This window comes from Gouania willdenowi, chromosome 11 (genome assembly GCF_900634775.1).
Source record: "Gouania willdenowi chromosome 11, fGouWil2.1, whole genome shotgun sequence".
Lineage (NCBI taxonomy): Eukaryota > Metazoa > Chordata > Actinopteri > Blenniiformes > Gobiesocidae > Gouania > Gouania willdenowi.
The window spans coordinates 6,480,535-6,498,122 of record NC_041054.1 but is presented as its reverse complement, the minus strand read 5'-3'; the positions used below and the strand labels follow the sequence as shown (position 1 = coordinate 6,498,122).

The 17,588-nt window shown below is 38.3% G+C and overlaps 1 protein-coding gene across 1 annotated transcript in view; it reads right to left on the bottom strand.

Moving 5' to 3' along the window:
* Positions 1 to 898: 898 nt before the first annotated feature.
* The window catches only part of tgfbr2a (transforming growth factor beta receptor 2a), a 28,668-nt gene continuing 11,978 nt past the window's right edge, over positions 899 to 17,588 (bottom strand). Inside the window, exons 4-7 of the mRNA XM_028461451.1 lie at positions 15,117 to 15,883; positions 12,216 to 12,357; positions 2,637 to 2,761; positions 899 to 1,638 (exon numbers count right to left, since the gene is read on the bottom strand). Coding sequence (XP_028317252.1) covers positions 1,459 to 1,638; positions 2,637 to 2,761; positions 12,216 to 12,357; positions 15,117 to 15,883 — 1,214 coding nt within the window. The 3' untranslated portion in view covers positions 899 to 1,458. The remainder of the gene's footprint in view (positions 1,639 to 2,636; positions 2,762 to 12,215; positions 12,358 to 15,116; positions 15,884 to 17,588) is intronic.

Sequence of the window (17,588 nt, the reverse complement as noted above, 5' to 3'; positions counted from 1 at the left end):
CACGTCCACGGTTCCTCTTTGTAACTGGTCCACTTTGACTGGGAGGGTGATTTCTCACTGGGTGTCTGATGTGGAACTCCCTCTAACGGGTACAATGACACGTATGGAAAGGTGGTCTTTGTATCTCAAAGTTTGCAGACTTCTTTTTCCAAGTCTGGACGAGGTCTGTCCCAATGTCTTTCGGGAAGAAAGTGAAACCCAAGGTAGCTTAGCCGCTGAATGTATGTGTGCCAGTGTATGAATGGGAGCCATTTGGAAAAGCTCGATATTAGACTTTCTATATATAGAGCTGCATGAAGACATCATTACATTAAGAGGTGTTAGAGCATGGGAGACATCTAAAAACATGCAGGACAGAAGCTCTCCAGAACCAGACTCAGAGCTCCCTGCTGTAGCAGGTACAGACGATGAATAAATACTGAAGGAAAAAGTAGGTCTATCTATCAATCTGCTGTAATCCATTCATTTTTTTATTCATTTTCTCTACTAACACCTCCAATTCTGCTGCTTCAAATTTTTATTTTAGCTCCCGCGCACTCATGTTCAACACAACACGTACAAAATGCTCCTTTAAATAAGGGCGGTCTGCACCAGTTCTGCACGTGCACTAATCATTGCTTAGTGAATTCCGTGCAACAGGTGAGGAAACTGTCACTAAAGGATTTAGGGAAGCAACAGAATTACCACCTTTATTTCAGATCTTAGTGAATCCACCCCTCAGTGCTTTTGTTTTCATGGTGAGTATCAGAATCAGTCCAAAGTCAGGATGTGGTTCTTTGAAGCAGCTCAGCTTTTCTATTGTTTTATCATTTCCCCCAAAAAACACAACAAAGACTGCAACTGTTGACCTGAAATCCATTGAAAGCAGCAAGAATGAGGGCAAGAAATAATGAAGACGTTTTGATATTGGAATTTTCTCACTTTAATGCAAAACTGCTTCGCTGGAAATGCATTGAATCTGAAATCTGTACAAAAGGAAAAACAATAGCTGTACAAAGCCCACACACACACACACACACTTAGCCTGAGTTTACGCTGAACTTTACACGTTATAGTCCTTGAGACGTCGTTCCCTGCAGATGAAAGGGTTGCCTTGGTTTCCTGTTCTGTTGCTGATAAACGTTTACTTCACATCATAAATGAAGCTTTAACTCTTGCGTCTCGCTGTTGAATACACAGCAACCTTTTTTAAAGTAGGCACTTGAATGCATCACGTGGGTTAGTGAAGAGTCTCTAAAGAGTCTGTGATGATCTTTTCCTCCGTTTTCCCCAGAATGTGAAACCTTTATCATCCATGTTGTTAAAGTGCTGAAAGAAAGCTTTCTAACCTGATCTCCTATTGGTTCATGACTTGGTCCTGATATCCAATGATTCACACTGTTCCCTCACTTTCCACACTCCATGGAAGCGTTGGATCTCCAGCCCTCCTAAAGGGGGCGGTGCTCCTCATAAAGCCTCTTACTTTTCATCCACCACTGAGATTTCTTCAGGGATCTTTTCCTCGGAGTCGGAGCGATCTGACAGCTTTTCCAGGTACTCCATTTCGTGGAAGCGCTCGGCCACACACTGAGCTGTGAGACGGGCCTCGGGGTCGTGGTCCCAGCACTCCTCTATGGAGGCACACACCGTCTGGATGCCCTGGGAGGGAAGCAGCGGAGCACAACTACAATGAGTACAGGCAGAAAGACCAAGTTCTTATTCTGCAAAGTCACTGGAACTTTCTTCTTAAGTTAGAAACCAAAAGAAGTCCAAAGAAGAGCAAGTTAGCAGATTTCTGGTTGCTGATGAGCTAAAGATGTGGGTGATTTCACCACCTCCTATGTTAGATTTAAGGCTTTTATGAGTTTGAACTTTAGTGCAACAGCACAAAAAAGTTAAATAATCTGTTTGTAGAAGCATATGAAAATGATGTCCCTAAGCTAATCTTTAAAGGAGGCAATCTTCATTATATCTACATCACATGTGTCAATCTGGCCCTTTGGAGCATCCAATTCGGCCCGCAGGAAAAAGTACAAATGACAAAGAAAATGTGAATCATTGTGTAAATGAAACTCAACAATATTTGCAGGCATTCACAGTTTTACGATGTCATTTTTAATGTTAAATAGTTGAAAGAAAACTAAATTCTAACAAAATACTTCAATTTTCCTCAAATTATTACATAATATTTTCCTTAATTTAATAAAAAATTAGTCGCAAAATCTAGGAAATTTAAAGTGAAGACCCTGTTGGGACTGATATATGTCACTTATTGTTTGGATATGGTCGGTTTCATACATATTTAGTATTTCATGTATACGTAGAAGTGCAAACTGGGGCACAATAATATTGAAATGACTTGTTTTCCCGCAAAAATTCTGTGGCCCACTAGAGATCAAGCTGCTCTGTATTTTGGCCCCTTAACTAAATTGAGTTTGACACCCCTGATCTACATGAATAATCTGAAATGTAACAAAGTAGAGGTAACCTAGATAGATCTTCCACTCATTGGTTTTGGTTTTTTTACCTGCAGGCACAACATGCAATCTCGCTGCCCCCAAAAAAAGACACAAACCACAACCCTGACACAGTGACTGAATCTCGCTGTCATTGCTTTGATCTTTGTTACGTCACGTGTCAGTGTGTCGTCCTCTTACTGTGTGGTTGATCCAGCTGTTGGGGATCTCAGGTCGTCCTCTGTCTCGGAGCACGCTGTCCTTCATGCTCTCCACACACGGGTGTTCCCTCAGGTTCCCAAATGGGGGCTCGTACTCTTTCACCTCTGCACACAAAAATATCGACAGCAACAGTTCGTTAAACATGTTTGTGGTTCTCACAGTAAAAAGACCCATTTTTTTCCTCCCGGAATTTGGTGTTTGTGTGATTGTAAGTCCACTGTGTTTATACAGTATTTCAAAATGATCAATTAACAGTAAATTCATACAGCTGAAGTTGTGCTGAAAAAAATGATACCAAACAAGGCAAGCGAAGTTTTTGTGTATGTATGTTTAAGTTTTTATGGTGAGATATAAAGAAAAATGGCCGGTTATACCCTGGACTCCAGATGGTTAAAATCAAACCCAAACCCCCAAAAATTCATTTTAACTTGTAGATAAGAGCTGAATTTGCTTTAATCTACAACTAAAAGCTTTAAACTATTATTATTACTCAAAGTAAGTAAGGTTAACATTAGCATTAGCATGAATAAGGTGTCATGAAGGCTGTCATTACAGTAAGTGTTGTTCGCTAAATTATGACATTTTTAGCTGAATTATGACACCTTTGAAGATATGTTGACATTTTTTGGGTTAGGTAGAGGGATGTAGTGGGGTTAGCGTAACAAACTACACTTAATGACATCTCATTCAAGCTAATAAAAAATAATGACAGCGTAATGTTAGCCTTAATGTATAAAACTACAAGTTAAATGTTGCCAAATATTGTAGCACATTAAATGAACAGTTTATGTTGTTCTGGGTAAAAAAGGTCGTTCCATTCTGAGAGTAATTCAGAAAAATGAATGAAAAAAATCAGAGCTTTGGAGCAGCTGGAATCCTGTAAAAAACTCTGACCAATCCCTGCCATTCGGTCCAAATGCAGAGAACCAATCAGATGCCTACATATATTTTTCTGCGTTTGCAGAATGGCGCAGTGTGATGTCACTTCCTGTCTTTGCTTTACTTACAAATGACCACCACAGCCACCAAGGAAAATTACTTTTGGGTTTTGTTTGACTTTGAAGAGCTAAATTTGGACGTAAAAAAGAAAAACATCAACTTTACTGGCATATCAACAAGTTAAAACAGTGAGATCAGATGACACCCACTCCTATTCCTCTCAAACGAGGCACTGTGTGTGTGTGTGTGTGTGCGCTAAATTAGAAACGGCAGGTTTCCAGAAAACAAACAACCCACAAGAAGCGAATCCTACTATAGCGAGGCGCTGTTGGAGGAGCCAAGGGTGAGATTTATAAAAGAGAATCACACACACGACATGTTTGCACAGCATCTAAAGGTTTAAAAAAAAAACATCTCAGCAGTTTAGTTTCGTATTGACTCTCTCAAACTACAAAACCTCGAGAGCGTCTCAATACAGATTTGACAATCTCTGTTTACTGAGGCGGGATTTTACATCAGCATGTGCTGATGTAAAGTCTGAATGCTTTGGGTCAAGTGTTACAGAAGAAAGTGGATTTTTAAAGGAATTCTCTCTTGGCCCAAAAAAAAAAACAAAAAACAAATCAAATATTACGCTTTCTTAAAGGTCCCATATCATGCTATTTTTCACCCATCTCCATTTGTTCTAAGAACCCCAAAAATGTTTATTTTCCCAAACTCTCCTGTTTTACAGAGTTTTAACCCTCTGAAAAGTCACTTTCTGAGCAACTCTACACAAACAGGCTGAAGTTCAATTACAATTAACTGCAATTACTGAGCCTTTAATAAATAATTTCTTAAAACTGAATTTTCCTCTTGTATTAGCTTTCTGTTAGCATCTCTTATGCCAACAGGTCAGTTTTGTCTTAATCAGCTGTAAAATACACAAAAAAACATTATTTATCATCCAATTTGTTTTTCTTATTACCTTGTTTATGCAGGAAAATATTCATATTAACATTGTTCTTTTAAGCTTTTTTCTGTAAACTTGATATGAAATATTTGATTGAATGTTACCTACAGTACGGTATGTGTAAGCCATAGAACTGTAACATGGTTCCCCAGGTTTGCGTTTAATTTAATTATAAATGACAGTTTTTATAGACTTTTCATTTCCAATTACAATACAACACAACTCAATTATGATTACAACAGCAACAGAGTCTTTCAATTACAATTACAATTATAATTACTTGTCAATTTTGTGATTGCAATTATAATTGAACCTGACTATGCACATTAGTGTAACAACCGCAGAGCAAACAACAGAAAACGTGGTAAAAACTGTCCTCTGTACAGAACCAATCAGCTCCCAGCTAAGGCAGCGAGCTTTAACTACAGCCAATCAGAGGCTGTCTGCACTCTAACTGTCAACAGCCAAATATAAAGAGATACAAAACACATATTGAACCTCACAGGAAGTTGCACAGCCTGCAGACAGGAAATGATGCCTGTTTGGATACAACGTGCAGCAGCGATCATTAAAGGAAGCTGCCACTCTTCGTTTCTCATGCAGTTAGTCTAGATTTTTCTTTAGGCTTAAACACAACCTGCTGTTGACGGGTCAATATTTAGAAGAGAGATAAATCAATGTGTTTTTTTTAGTGGTATCACAGCTCTAAAATTGTGTTCCCCACAATAAATGTGTTCTATAATTGGTCAGCCCAAGCATGTGTTCAAACCCAAACTACAGCCTCTAAAATAGAAGCCGTACGATCGAGCAGTTTTTGCAGTGTAAACAAAAAGTGTTTATTGCCATAAGAGAAAAATCCCCAACTGAAAAAAATAAATAAAAAATGCTAGCTCTAAATAAAACCTGGAAGAAGCAGAAACTATTGAAACAGCAGCAGTGAAGAATGCTGTGTTCTGCAAAAGTCACGCACAGCGTATTGATGACACTTCTTCACTTCTACGAGCAGGAACAATGAGGAAGTAACACTTCGTGTCCTGTAGCAGCTGACGTTTAATGATGTTCATTTTGCAACAACGGCACATATTTCATCGTTAATGCCGTCTTCTTCTGTGCTCCGTGCCTGGCCCGTCTATAGCAAGTGTCCAGGAATTTGCAGCCGAGAGAAGTTTAGTTTAATTTATCAGCTACAAACTGAGAAAAGGTCTTCATATTCGGAGCATTTTGGAAGTATTGTGACGCGTGTCCATGGCAGCTCTGTCAGTTCAGCTTTAGATGATGTCTTTAGACGAGTTTTACCCTGAAGTCTTGGCAAATTCATCTGCCAAAGTCATTTACTGCTATAGTGACTCTAGGGGCATGAAACATGACTTTAATGGGACCATGTTAGGGAAAAAAAGAGGCTGATCGACCATAATCAGCTAGACTAATGGTAAAATAAGAGGAATAAATTGATGATGTGGATAATTATCTGTGACGAGGATGAGTAGATGTTCTGCAAAGCAAACAATAGAAAACTACAGGCTTTAATATTGTCGGAAATATTGTCAAGAAAAATACATAAAATGACAAAAAAAAAATATATAAAATGACAAAAATACAAATCAATAAAAAAAAAACACATAATGACTTCAAAAACACACAAAACAACAACAAAAAACACAAAATGAGGAACACAGCGGGGCCACAAAAAAGTGATTTTCTGATCTGAGGGCCACATTAACATATCAATCAATCAATGTTTATTTATAAAAAAAAAAAACGCTTTTCATATAAAGAGATGAAGCTCAAAGTGCTTTTCCTCCGAGAAAACACTGAGATAGTAATGCTAAATTACATAAAAGATAACAATCCTAAAACTATAAAAACAACAAAAGATAACAATAAAAACATCAATATTCATGTCAGCATTTAGAATAATGACCAATCAGAGCATTAATACCGGGAAGAACAATACGTTTGTGTCATTATTTCATGTGTTTTTGGTGTGATTTATTGTTTTGTTTCATTTTTTGGGGGGTCGTTTTGTCATTTTGCACTTTCCGTTGTTGTCTTGTGTGTTTGTGTGTGTTTTTGAAGTCGTTTAGCATATTTTCCTTTCATTTCACTTGTTATTTGTTGCTTTGTGTGTTATGAGCCAATTTGTGTATTTTTTTGTGATTTTGGAGACATTTTTTGGGGATTCATTTTCAGTGTTTTTGTTGTTGTTTTGTAATTTGGTGTTGGTTTGTTGTTGTTGTTGCCGTGGTGTGTTTTTAGGGTCATTTTGTGTTTTCGTGCTGTCTAGTGTATATTTCCATAATAGTGTAAGTGTTTTCAACTCATTTTGTGCCTTTACTTTAGGGGCCACTCAAAATTAGAGCGAGAGCCGCCAGTTGCCCATGTCTGATATTTGGTAACACACGTAGAGATATTATCTAACCAAAATTAAGAAGGTTGAGGTTCCAGTTTGACCTTAAAATAGCAGTGTGTTACACTCCACCAAGCCACACATACACCACATCATTAGTTCAGAGGAGTTGGATGATTTAACATCTGAAGAGCAGCTGCTTTAACCTTTTCTCTCCTTCACTCTGGCCCCGCCCCTCCCTCTAGGGAAGGAAAGCACCACGTCAAACACTAGTCCAACATTATCTCCAAACTTCCACCTCACCCTCCTCAGGAACGCCCTTGCACTCTTTCCAAGCTCTGAATCTGGATCAGCCTAATTATATAGGAGGAACGTTTGAAGGAAAAACAGGCAGAGTTTAAAAGTCTCTGTGGAAAAAATAACATCCAGCTGTACCTTCAATATGTGTAGGTTGCATTACATTCCACTCACTCTTCTTCTGCTGCCGCTGCTGTTTGAGTCTCAGAAGATAAAGAAAACAAAGCGATGGCTCATGACTGGCTGACTCGCTCTGTGGAGAGACAGCTGTGTTCGTCTTGCTTGGCAGTTCTCAGATCAGACCGCAAGCCCCAGAAACTGTGACAAAGCGTGTGTGTGTCTCCCAGTGGCCCACACACACACACGCACGCACGCACAGGCAGGTGGCATCAAGGTTGAGGGAGACAGCGGTAGAGCTGGCTTTTCACCTCAGTTGTTATAATGATGGCTCAGGATGTGTCAGACTGAGAGGGAGAGTGTGCTCAGCTACGATTCGCTTTTGGTTTTAACCCAAGTCGACTTTTCAAAAGTGTCACAAGACTCAACAACCTTTAGGAAGGATTGGGCAAATAGCACTAATACAGTTAAACGGTGAGCAATACGTTCAGCCAGGATTCACAAGTTAAACATTTAAAACATCAAAAAAAGGGATGTAACGATTCACTCAACTCCCGATACGATTCGATTCACGATACTAGATTCACGATACTGGGTTCACGATACTGGGTTCAACATACGATTCTATCACAATTTATTTTACAAAATGGGACTGTAGAAAAATGATGATTGAAAAATATTCCTTTATGTTTTTGGGGAAAATACTGTACTATTTTCCTTTTATTTTTCATTGTCAAAAGAATCCCTTGATAAACTATTCAAAACAATGCAGATTAACTAAAAATAAATCTTGAATGAAATAAATAAAGGAATAATACAAATGAAGAAGAAGCCTATTAATTTAAATTCTGGTTCTATAATAAACAATGCAAAACTGCATAATAGTTCTTTTTCTTTTCAAAAGTGCAACTGAAAATGTATTTTTTGCCTGTGAAAACTGGACAAAAAACACTGTATTTACACCAGATATTTGTTTGGACCAGCAGAGGGCTCTGGTAACCCAGTGGTCGGTTGCTATGCAGATATCCTGTGCAGTGAAGAAGAGATGCTATGCTAGCAGACAGAGCTAATAGAAAAACGTGACTTTTATAGATATTCACGTAATATTACAGATATTCATTCGGTGCTAAAGGGGTAAGGAATCATTTCTGAACATATTTAAGAGTAAAAGGCGGCCAGAAAGAAAGTAGTAGCAGGTTCCGCCCACCGCCTCAGCATTTGGACAAGAGAAGGATAAATATATAACAACCCTCTGCTGTTTAAAAAAAAGTACTGCGATTCAATTTTCAGAAAATCGATATCAACCGTGATACCTATGAATCGATTTTTAACTGCCGTACGATTAATCGTTACATCCCTAATCAGAAGTGAAAATAACAGATTACAAGTACTCACATTGCTGTAATTGAGTTGCTTTTATGGGTACTTGTCCTTTGTTGAGTATATTTCTAAATCAGTGATTTTACTTGTACTTAAGTGTGTTTGAAAAGAAGTAAAGTAATTAATTGTATTTCTACACCCAACCGTTACTGAGTAAATTATTATTTCTTGTTTAAAAATGATCAACGGACATATTAAATGACAAAAAAATTAAATAACCAGACAACAATCAAATAATCCCTATGTCGTGCCATTTCTGATCAATGCCCAGCCACTTTCTTCGGTTCAGGCTTGGGTTTCAACCTATTATGTTGTTGTTACCCACATGGCACATTTGGCATGGCACTGTTTTAGACTTCATAAATGAAGCAATACATTATATTATTATTAAAAAAATGGCTTCACGCAAACATGTAGTTCCAAGCAACAGAGAAAAGAGTTGTTTCCAGCAGCACGAAAAAACATCCGGAAATCGCATGAACTGGAAATCGCATGAGGTTCAGGTTTGTGACAGTTTCACAAACTGGTCGTAAACGCCCTTCACTGTGTCTTTGAGGATGAACACAAACAAGGCGGAACAACTATGATCACATACAGTGTAAGCCAACATTTAGACCACAGAACCAATCCCTTTAGAGGTGACGAGAGATCTGTTTAATATTTGATAAGCCCAAAAAATGTCATTCATTGGAACTTTTTACATTATTAGGGCCCGAGCACCAGATGTGGCGCGTAAGGATCTTTCTTCTTATTGTTCTTTTTATTTTTCTTCTGACACTTTTACGTGGCTTTTTGAGGCCCTTCACGGGGGTGCAATGACAATTTGGCAGGACGGTAGAGGTTGATGCAACTTCAGGACTCGGTAGCGTCACCTAGAGTTTGTAACTTTTCACTGGTTTTAATTAGCTGGATGGCATCCAGTAGGTATATGCAGTGGACTGTGACAAGCAGAAATTTAACCTGAATTCAACAGGAAGTGTATCATTTTGAATTTAGCAAGCCAGATATGGCAATTTTCCTAAATTTTTGGCCAAACCACACCATCTTTTAAAGCAAACTCCTCCTAGAATGTTCATAATTTTCAATTGATTTTGTCCCACTGAAAAACTTTTGGAAAATCCAAATAAACAGTTTTGTCATCAAATTACAGCAACAAAATCAGATTACTGCAGGTTACAGTTTCAGCCCACTGTCGTTATGACACATCGAGGTGGGTGGCTGGCTGTGTTTGGTTGTGATGTAAACTTTCATAATTATTTTGCCTCCTTAGGTTTTGGCCTTAATCAAACACATATTTAGACCTTCTACTTGTACTGCATAGTTGCCAAGACCTGAACACAAGCAGAAAGTTGTACAAAATGAAGGCACGACATTAAACTACCCCAGCAGCTTCTGTAAAAAGCCCTCAGGTGGAGACAAAAAGCCCTCTTTCTTCTACTCTAAAGGGGAAAATTAAAACAGACACGAAGAGAAACGTAGAATAACTGAGTTCAAATTGTCAGATTGGAAAAAAATATGATTAAAGCATGAAATAAGTTTCTGAATCTCATGACCTAAAAAAATATCATGTAATGGAAGGAAGGACACCTGATTAAGAGCTTAGCAATTAATAAATAGGACTGCTGAGGATGTGGAGTGTGTGAATAAAGCTGGTGTTCATAAAGACTTCCTTAAATCCCGCAGGACAAAAACAAATGACGCCACAGCAAATCTGGATTCATTTAGCACATCTCGCCCAACGCGGATCCATGAGCCACAAAATGTTCTTTTAAATGAGACGCATCCAAAAATAAAAAATAAAAAAGGGTTTGAGTCTATGCTCTTTTTCCTGCTTCTTTCTTCTTTTTTTTTTAAATGTAAAAAACAGGAAATAGTGTATTTTCCTATCGAGTTTGTACCCACAGGACACATATATTCATGCGCGTGGGAAGGAAAGGCAGTCGGGACCGGGGTCAACAGACCATGTTTTCTCTTCAGAGGACTCCTGGGCAAAGTACATCTATCGCACACTTTAAGGTGGCCTCCAGGGTGGAATCATGGGGGCAAAACAGGAAAACGCCAAAGTAGTAATGTTGAGGCCCAAAAAGCAGGCTTTCAATCATAGCTCTGACACAATGGAGACAGGAGCAGTCACCATAACAAACAGGACCACTGAGACACTGAAGGGAAGTGAAAAACAAATGACAGGAATAACTGAGCTACACTTTGCCTTTAGATAATCCCATTTCCATCTAGTACATTTGTTTTCATCAATCTGGGGAACAAATAAGACAAAAACATGGGATGGGACTTTTGTGCTTTTAGATACTCCAGTCACGGTGGACTTGGACATCAACCACAGTATTCATGATAGATTTTAACACTGGGTTTCTAATTCGCTCAGTGTGTTTCCTTGGGGGTGAAACCAAGAGCTGCTTTCATTTCATTTCCAGTTTCGGAGTGGGTCCAGATCAATATACTGATTGTGGTTCTATTTAAAACATAGAAAAATCTCTATCTGTTTGCCAGTAACCAATCTTTCTGAAATTTCACTCATTTATGCTGGGTTTGTTCTTAAATCACCACACACAGTTTTAACCTGGTTAGATCAGGATTGCACATTTCATCACTTTTTTTTTTTTTTTTTAAATGGGGGTTCCCATACATTTGGACATACTGTATCACTATCAATGGGGATAGAAATGTATTCGGAGCCTTTAAAATGTGAATGATCATGGTCCCATGATCAGAGTCATTGATCCAGATAACTGCCAAGATCTGGCAAAGAATTGATGAAAGATTTGGTGCTTGGCGGTTTAACATATTTACCTTGGAGCCAATGGTGCATTCCACTTTCAGACATGCTTGTTCACTCCTTATAAAAAACAACAACTTGCATTTGTGTTGTTTTACAGTAGAAACAGGAATACGGTACTTGTTGGTGGATTTAAGGAAAAAAACAAAAGGAGGAGAATGATTAAGTAGGTATTCTAGGACCATTGAAAGTGTTTGTTGAATTTAAAGCAAATCAGCGTTCAGGTCCTAATAACAATGTATCAAAGGTTTTAATGTTATTTAATGGACTAAAAGTAGAAATAATCTTCTTATTCATCTCTGCAAAAAATATTTTCCCCACACACATTTTTTTGGAACGTTAATCCTTTGATGAAGTCTGTCTGGTTTTTTCAGTCTGAAGCTAAACACGCTAAAAGCCTGACATTTATCTGCACCCTCATCCACTGATGTTACAAATGACTTCATTAGTAATTTAAAGCATATTTCAATCCTTTATTCAAAGTTGCTGAACTGAAAGTCCAAACGTTTTGAAGTACTCACTTGAGGTTTGGCCGACTCAAATATTTCGCTGTTTGATTAGGAATGATGAAACAGTTTAACTGAAAATATTCACTAGTTTTGTTTGGAGCGTCATCTTGCCTGCCACGGTGGCTTTCACGAGTTCTCTTTTGATTGCTTATATTCTGCTTATGGTTAAATCTGTAGCTGTGATACGCAGGTTATTATAGTCAAAAGGACTTGGTTGGCTTACCTCCGATTGCGCTGCACCTGGAGATGACCTCCCACAGAACCAGAGCCATGGAGTAAACATCGGCCTGTTTAAAAGACTCTATGTTTTCAAGGTTGATTCTGGACTCCAGCACCTCTGGGGCCATGTATCTGGCCGTGCCCACCTGGGACACACAACACAAAGGGAAAAAGAACTTGATGTTGTTTTCGCAGCAGAAATGGGAAAGCACTCTCTTTCCAAACAAAGTAAGGCTTAACTTCTTCAACTCTCAGCCAGACCTTAAAGAGTAACTAAACCCCTGTTTTCTCCTGACCTGCCACTGGGACGGATGTTCAAAAAATGCCTTGATTATGGGCGGGGCTCCTGGAGAGGTTAAGACATGCACAGTCTATACTGCAAAATCTCCAATGAACAATCTATGCTATGTTACCTAGCAACTCATTACTCAACATACCTCTCTATTCACTCTTCTCTCAATCTAACCTACTCACCACAGATTTTACAGTTTTTATAAAAGGGGCGGGGCTAACAGTGCTTGTTTGTGATGCAAGATGCTCCCAAAACATCATGATCTTGTTCTCATCCAATAGCAAAAATAAATTGTTGTGAGTTTGACCAGTATCAATCAACAGCACTACTTCATTCCCAAATACATTTGTATTCCGCAGGTTTTGGGGTTTAGTTACTCTTTAAGTTTTATAAACGTATTCAGTGGCTAAAACATCACATACACGATACATACAGACAAATTCTATCTACATTATGAAAAAAATTATGTTATTCACTTGTGTATTTAATTTTAAATATGACTTAAAAACATTACACACAAGATTGGGTCTGTGTACAAAACTGTAGCCGTTATTAAAGTAATCAAGTATTATCTATTGAACAATTAACTATTACTATTATAAAGTGTCTAATTTGTTTCTTCCCACACTTACTGTAGATGAGTGGGTTGTTCCCACTTTATTGGATTCTTAATTTCAGGATACAAATGTTAGGTGTGGTTGTTATTAATAGCTTTAATTACAAAGATAAAAATCCTAAACCTGGACAGGGTATCACAAAATTGTTCTTCATTATGATGGATTTGATAGTCCTCCTGTTTATAAAACATAAACAGGCATTGGCTGCCATGCAGAGCTAGTCCCAGATAAGATTTGTCCATTTTGAATAGCAAACGTGTCCCACCTCCCTTTCTAAATCTCTGGGTTTTCCCCTGGAGTCACGCCTTACTCATCAAATTCTTTTTACATGACTATTAGGAGGTCGTTCACAGTTGACTTGCAGATAGAAAGTCATGAGCTCGTCAGCGCTCAACCTTCACATTGTTATGTTCAACTTTGACCTGTATATCCAGATAAGTGTATGATTGTTCCAAGTTATCCCAGATTAATCCAGGCCAAAGGCAGAGTACACCGTGGATATAATGGCAGTCTATCTAAGGATTTACACTAAAGTAACTGATTAAAGTTCTCTGCTCAGGGTATAGAAATGAATATGTTGATTCAGAAAACTGAGACACAAATCGATTCCTCTCAGTGAAGTGATTTGCACAAGTTCTATGACTAATAATAGGAGGTAGTAGATTTCTGATGCAAATACATGTGTCTTTAAAGAGAGATTACTGGATCTGGGAAAATGCATTTCACATTAAACATAGTGTTAAAAATGAGTAAACACTGAAGAGGCAAAAACAAATCAACCTTTGAATCCCAACCATCAAATAAAATTCTAAAAACTAATATTTTAGGTCCTATTATTAAACTGCATTGAACAGCAAAAGCTCTAAAGAACATCATTCGGAACTTGGTATGGAATGATGAGTAATACCATCTCTGGGCTCATCGACACATAATAATAAAAATAATTATGTTTTTAAATTTTTTAAATCATTATTCTTTTTCTAAATCAACACATCACACATACAATAAATATCAAAACAACTGTATTCTATTTTTAAACTTTCTCAAATTAAAATCTATTTCAAATAAAATGCAGTAAAAAAATATTTTGTCACTTTGGGCACTAATCCTGCCTACTCTGTATTTGTAATTCACTTTAATAAATATGATCACAAACTAATTCAAGAAGAAAAAAAAGTCCCCGGATCACCAGAAATGTATGATATCAAAATGGGGTCACGACCCCAAAAAAGGTTGGGATCCACTGCTTTATAGGCTTCATGGTGTGTGGGGTGTGCAGAAAAGCAAATGGTGGGAACGCTTTTTTCCCATATTAAAAGTTAATATAGCATGGGACTGTCTGCATCAGTGTAATGAAAACATTAACCTCTTAAGCCTCAGCCACTTTTCTCCAAAAATCACATACCCATAACAAATAACGTTTTTCTAAGCTTCTACATGACCTACATGGCAATTTTTTGTTTCGATTGAAGTAGAACCCTTAGTGGTTACAGATTATGTGAAATTTTGGAAATATATGATATTGAGTGACAATAAATCATGTTTTAAATACAGAAATCTGTAGTCCACCCAAAAAAGAACTAGAAATGTATATCAAATATAAAGCCAATTCTCAGTAGGGAAGGCTACAAAAGCAAAAATAATTGAACTAATGTATGGAAGTTCAGGCCCACCTTGCAAGAACTGTGCTTAAGTTTTCCACAAGTTTGGCAACAAGTGTGTAACTGTAATATGTCAGGTATAGAAAATGTGATTTTATTCATTCTTTATAACATTTAGACCCGTGAGAGTCACAAAGGTTTGAGCTGCCCCCACAGGCGGGTCTGATGGGCAGAAGAGGTTAAGAAACAATCAAGCCTGTTTGCACCAATATAAACATCAAAATAACACTCAAGGCCCAGATTTGCTTGTAGAAAAAATTGTTTATAATTTGAGTTTTCTTTCACAAAAATGCTTGATGCAATTAAAACCACAGCGTAGGATGTGAAAAGCTTACCTGTCCACTGTTGGCCAATTCATCCACAGACAAGCTATTGTCCAGCCACAGCGCCAGGCCGAAGTCGCACAGGCAGCAGGTCAGGTCACTTTTCACCAGTATGTTGGAGCTCTTAATGTCCCTGTGGGCGATGGCCACCTTGTGTTGGCCACAACTGGTGTGCTCACTGTGCAGGTGTGCCACGCCCTGGGCCAGCGACCCGCCCAGCAGCCAGAGGTCGTGCCAGTCGATGATGTGATGGGTGAGGAACTCCTGGAGATTTCCTCCTGGATGAAAGGCTGTGATTAGCCAGTACTGTCTCTGTACTTTCCTCTCCTCCGCTGTCAGGAAGTGAAGCACATTTTCGTGTCTCAGATCCCTGTCGGAGAAAATGTCCTTTTCGTTCTTCCAGGATGCGTATTCTTCATATGGGAAAATCTTTACGGCCACCGTCTCAAAGCCCTGCTCCTCGCTAACAGAGGATCCCTGCTTCAGCTTTGCTTTGTAAACCTCTGCAAAGCGTCCTTTCCCGACCTGCACGTCGAGCTCGATGGGCAGCAGCTCCGTGTTGTGGTTCAGATTGTTGGCGTGGGTGGAGCTGCTGTCCGAACCTTCGTCGTCAATAATGATGGCATGAGCGTCGCTGAAGTCCAGAGGAGAACCCTTCTTGCGCTTGGAGTGGGCTTGGCGCTGGCGGTAGACCCGATAAAAGTAGAAAGACGTGATGACGAGAACGGTCATCAGCAAAAGAGGAACCAGACTGACAGCAATCACCTGGGAATCCATGTCTGAGGGAACAAAATGAAGAACCAGTCATGTGACACCATATGTGACAGTGGACCTTATGCAAGACGCCTTAGAGGAATGGAAAGAAGAGAAAAACTGTTCATTACTATCTAATTTATTCTATGTCATATACATACAGGTAAAAAAAACTAAATGTGTTCTCTGCATTTGACCCATCTCTGAGGAGCAGTGGGCAGCCATTGTCCGGCACCGCCACCACTACCAAGTGATTTTAGAGAGCAGAGATGTAAAGAGTACTGATACATCCTACTCAAGTAGAAATTACTGATTTATAAATGTACTCAAAAAAATACAAGTACCTATAAAAGCAACTCAATTACAGTAAGTACTTGTAATCTGTTACTTTCACCTCTGGTCAAGAGTACTACTAAGCCTATTAAATGTTTGTCCAATGCACAACACCATGTTTTAAATTGAAGAAAGATTAACAAAACCCACATAACTGAATCTAACTTACATGATCATATACATTATTTTAAAGGAATTCAAACTGTTTTTCTCAGGAAATAGATTAAAAAAAAAAGTCTTGCTATGACACGGCGTTCACGGCATTGCATTTGTTTTTCAAATGCTCCATTTTTCTGTCTGTAACACCAGTACTGATGCTCTGAAATAGGACATTTTTTTGGCGTTTTAGTGTGATTCAAAAGTATTTCAAATTTATTGCTGTCTTCCTTCTTTCTTTTTGGTGTCGTCTCTAAGGTTATCGGCTGTTTGCAACAAACAGCACAACACCTGCCCTTATATGGTGTCATGTATTTTACGATCAAGTGGGATTCAACATTCAGCAGACATGGGTAACAGCAGATTTGAAAGTTAAGATTGTTTGATGCATCCAGAGTCGATTTCTCTTGATAAAAACATTAATAAAAGAAAATTTGAAAGAAATTTAAGAGAATAATGCTGCATGAGGCCCATTAACAAATATAAGCAGACAATTCCATTTGTGTAGTCTATATCTAATCTATACATCATAAAGTTTGTGCACAAAGACTCACTGTCTACGACAGTCATACAGAACCCTGACTTTTCCCTGTGGAATGTCTGTGAACATAAAAAAAAGCTAAACTTGGTCCTCAGGCCACAAAAGTAAACTCTCCAAACCCGACCCAGTCAACCGCATATTGTGTCTTCATATAGTTTGCGTCTGCTTCTCACAGTTTAGGCGAGCTGACCGACGGCTGCTACTGTTTTTGGATCACAATAAAATTTTATAGTTGTTTAGGTTTTATATTCAAGACTTTTTTTTTTTTTAAAGGTGGAGCTATAAAAAGTTAATCACCAGACATGACAAGCTAAAAGAAACCTCAACAACTCTAAACTCTCATTTATACGGTGTCTGTCTTTACAAGCAAGCGCCCCACTTTCCCTAACATTTACTTTTTCAGAATGCTTTAAGGTGACATAATGTCTAATGTCTAGTGGGAATTAAAACAATGGTGTCATTATTTTCTCTTTAAAACCTGTTTTAGTTTTGAAAGTGAGCTGAACTGAGGGTGGAAGAAGGATGAACCCTTCGTTGACTGCCTGGTTAAACACAACTGCTTCGCTCTCATTTCTTTCTTTCTTTTTTTTTTTTTTTTTTTCAAAAAAAGAAACAGGAAACCACATGTCTGAAATCCTCTCCTGGGCCCCGCAGACAGTTTGTTTTGATTTTTGTAGAGTAAGAAGCTATTTCTCACAACA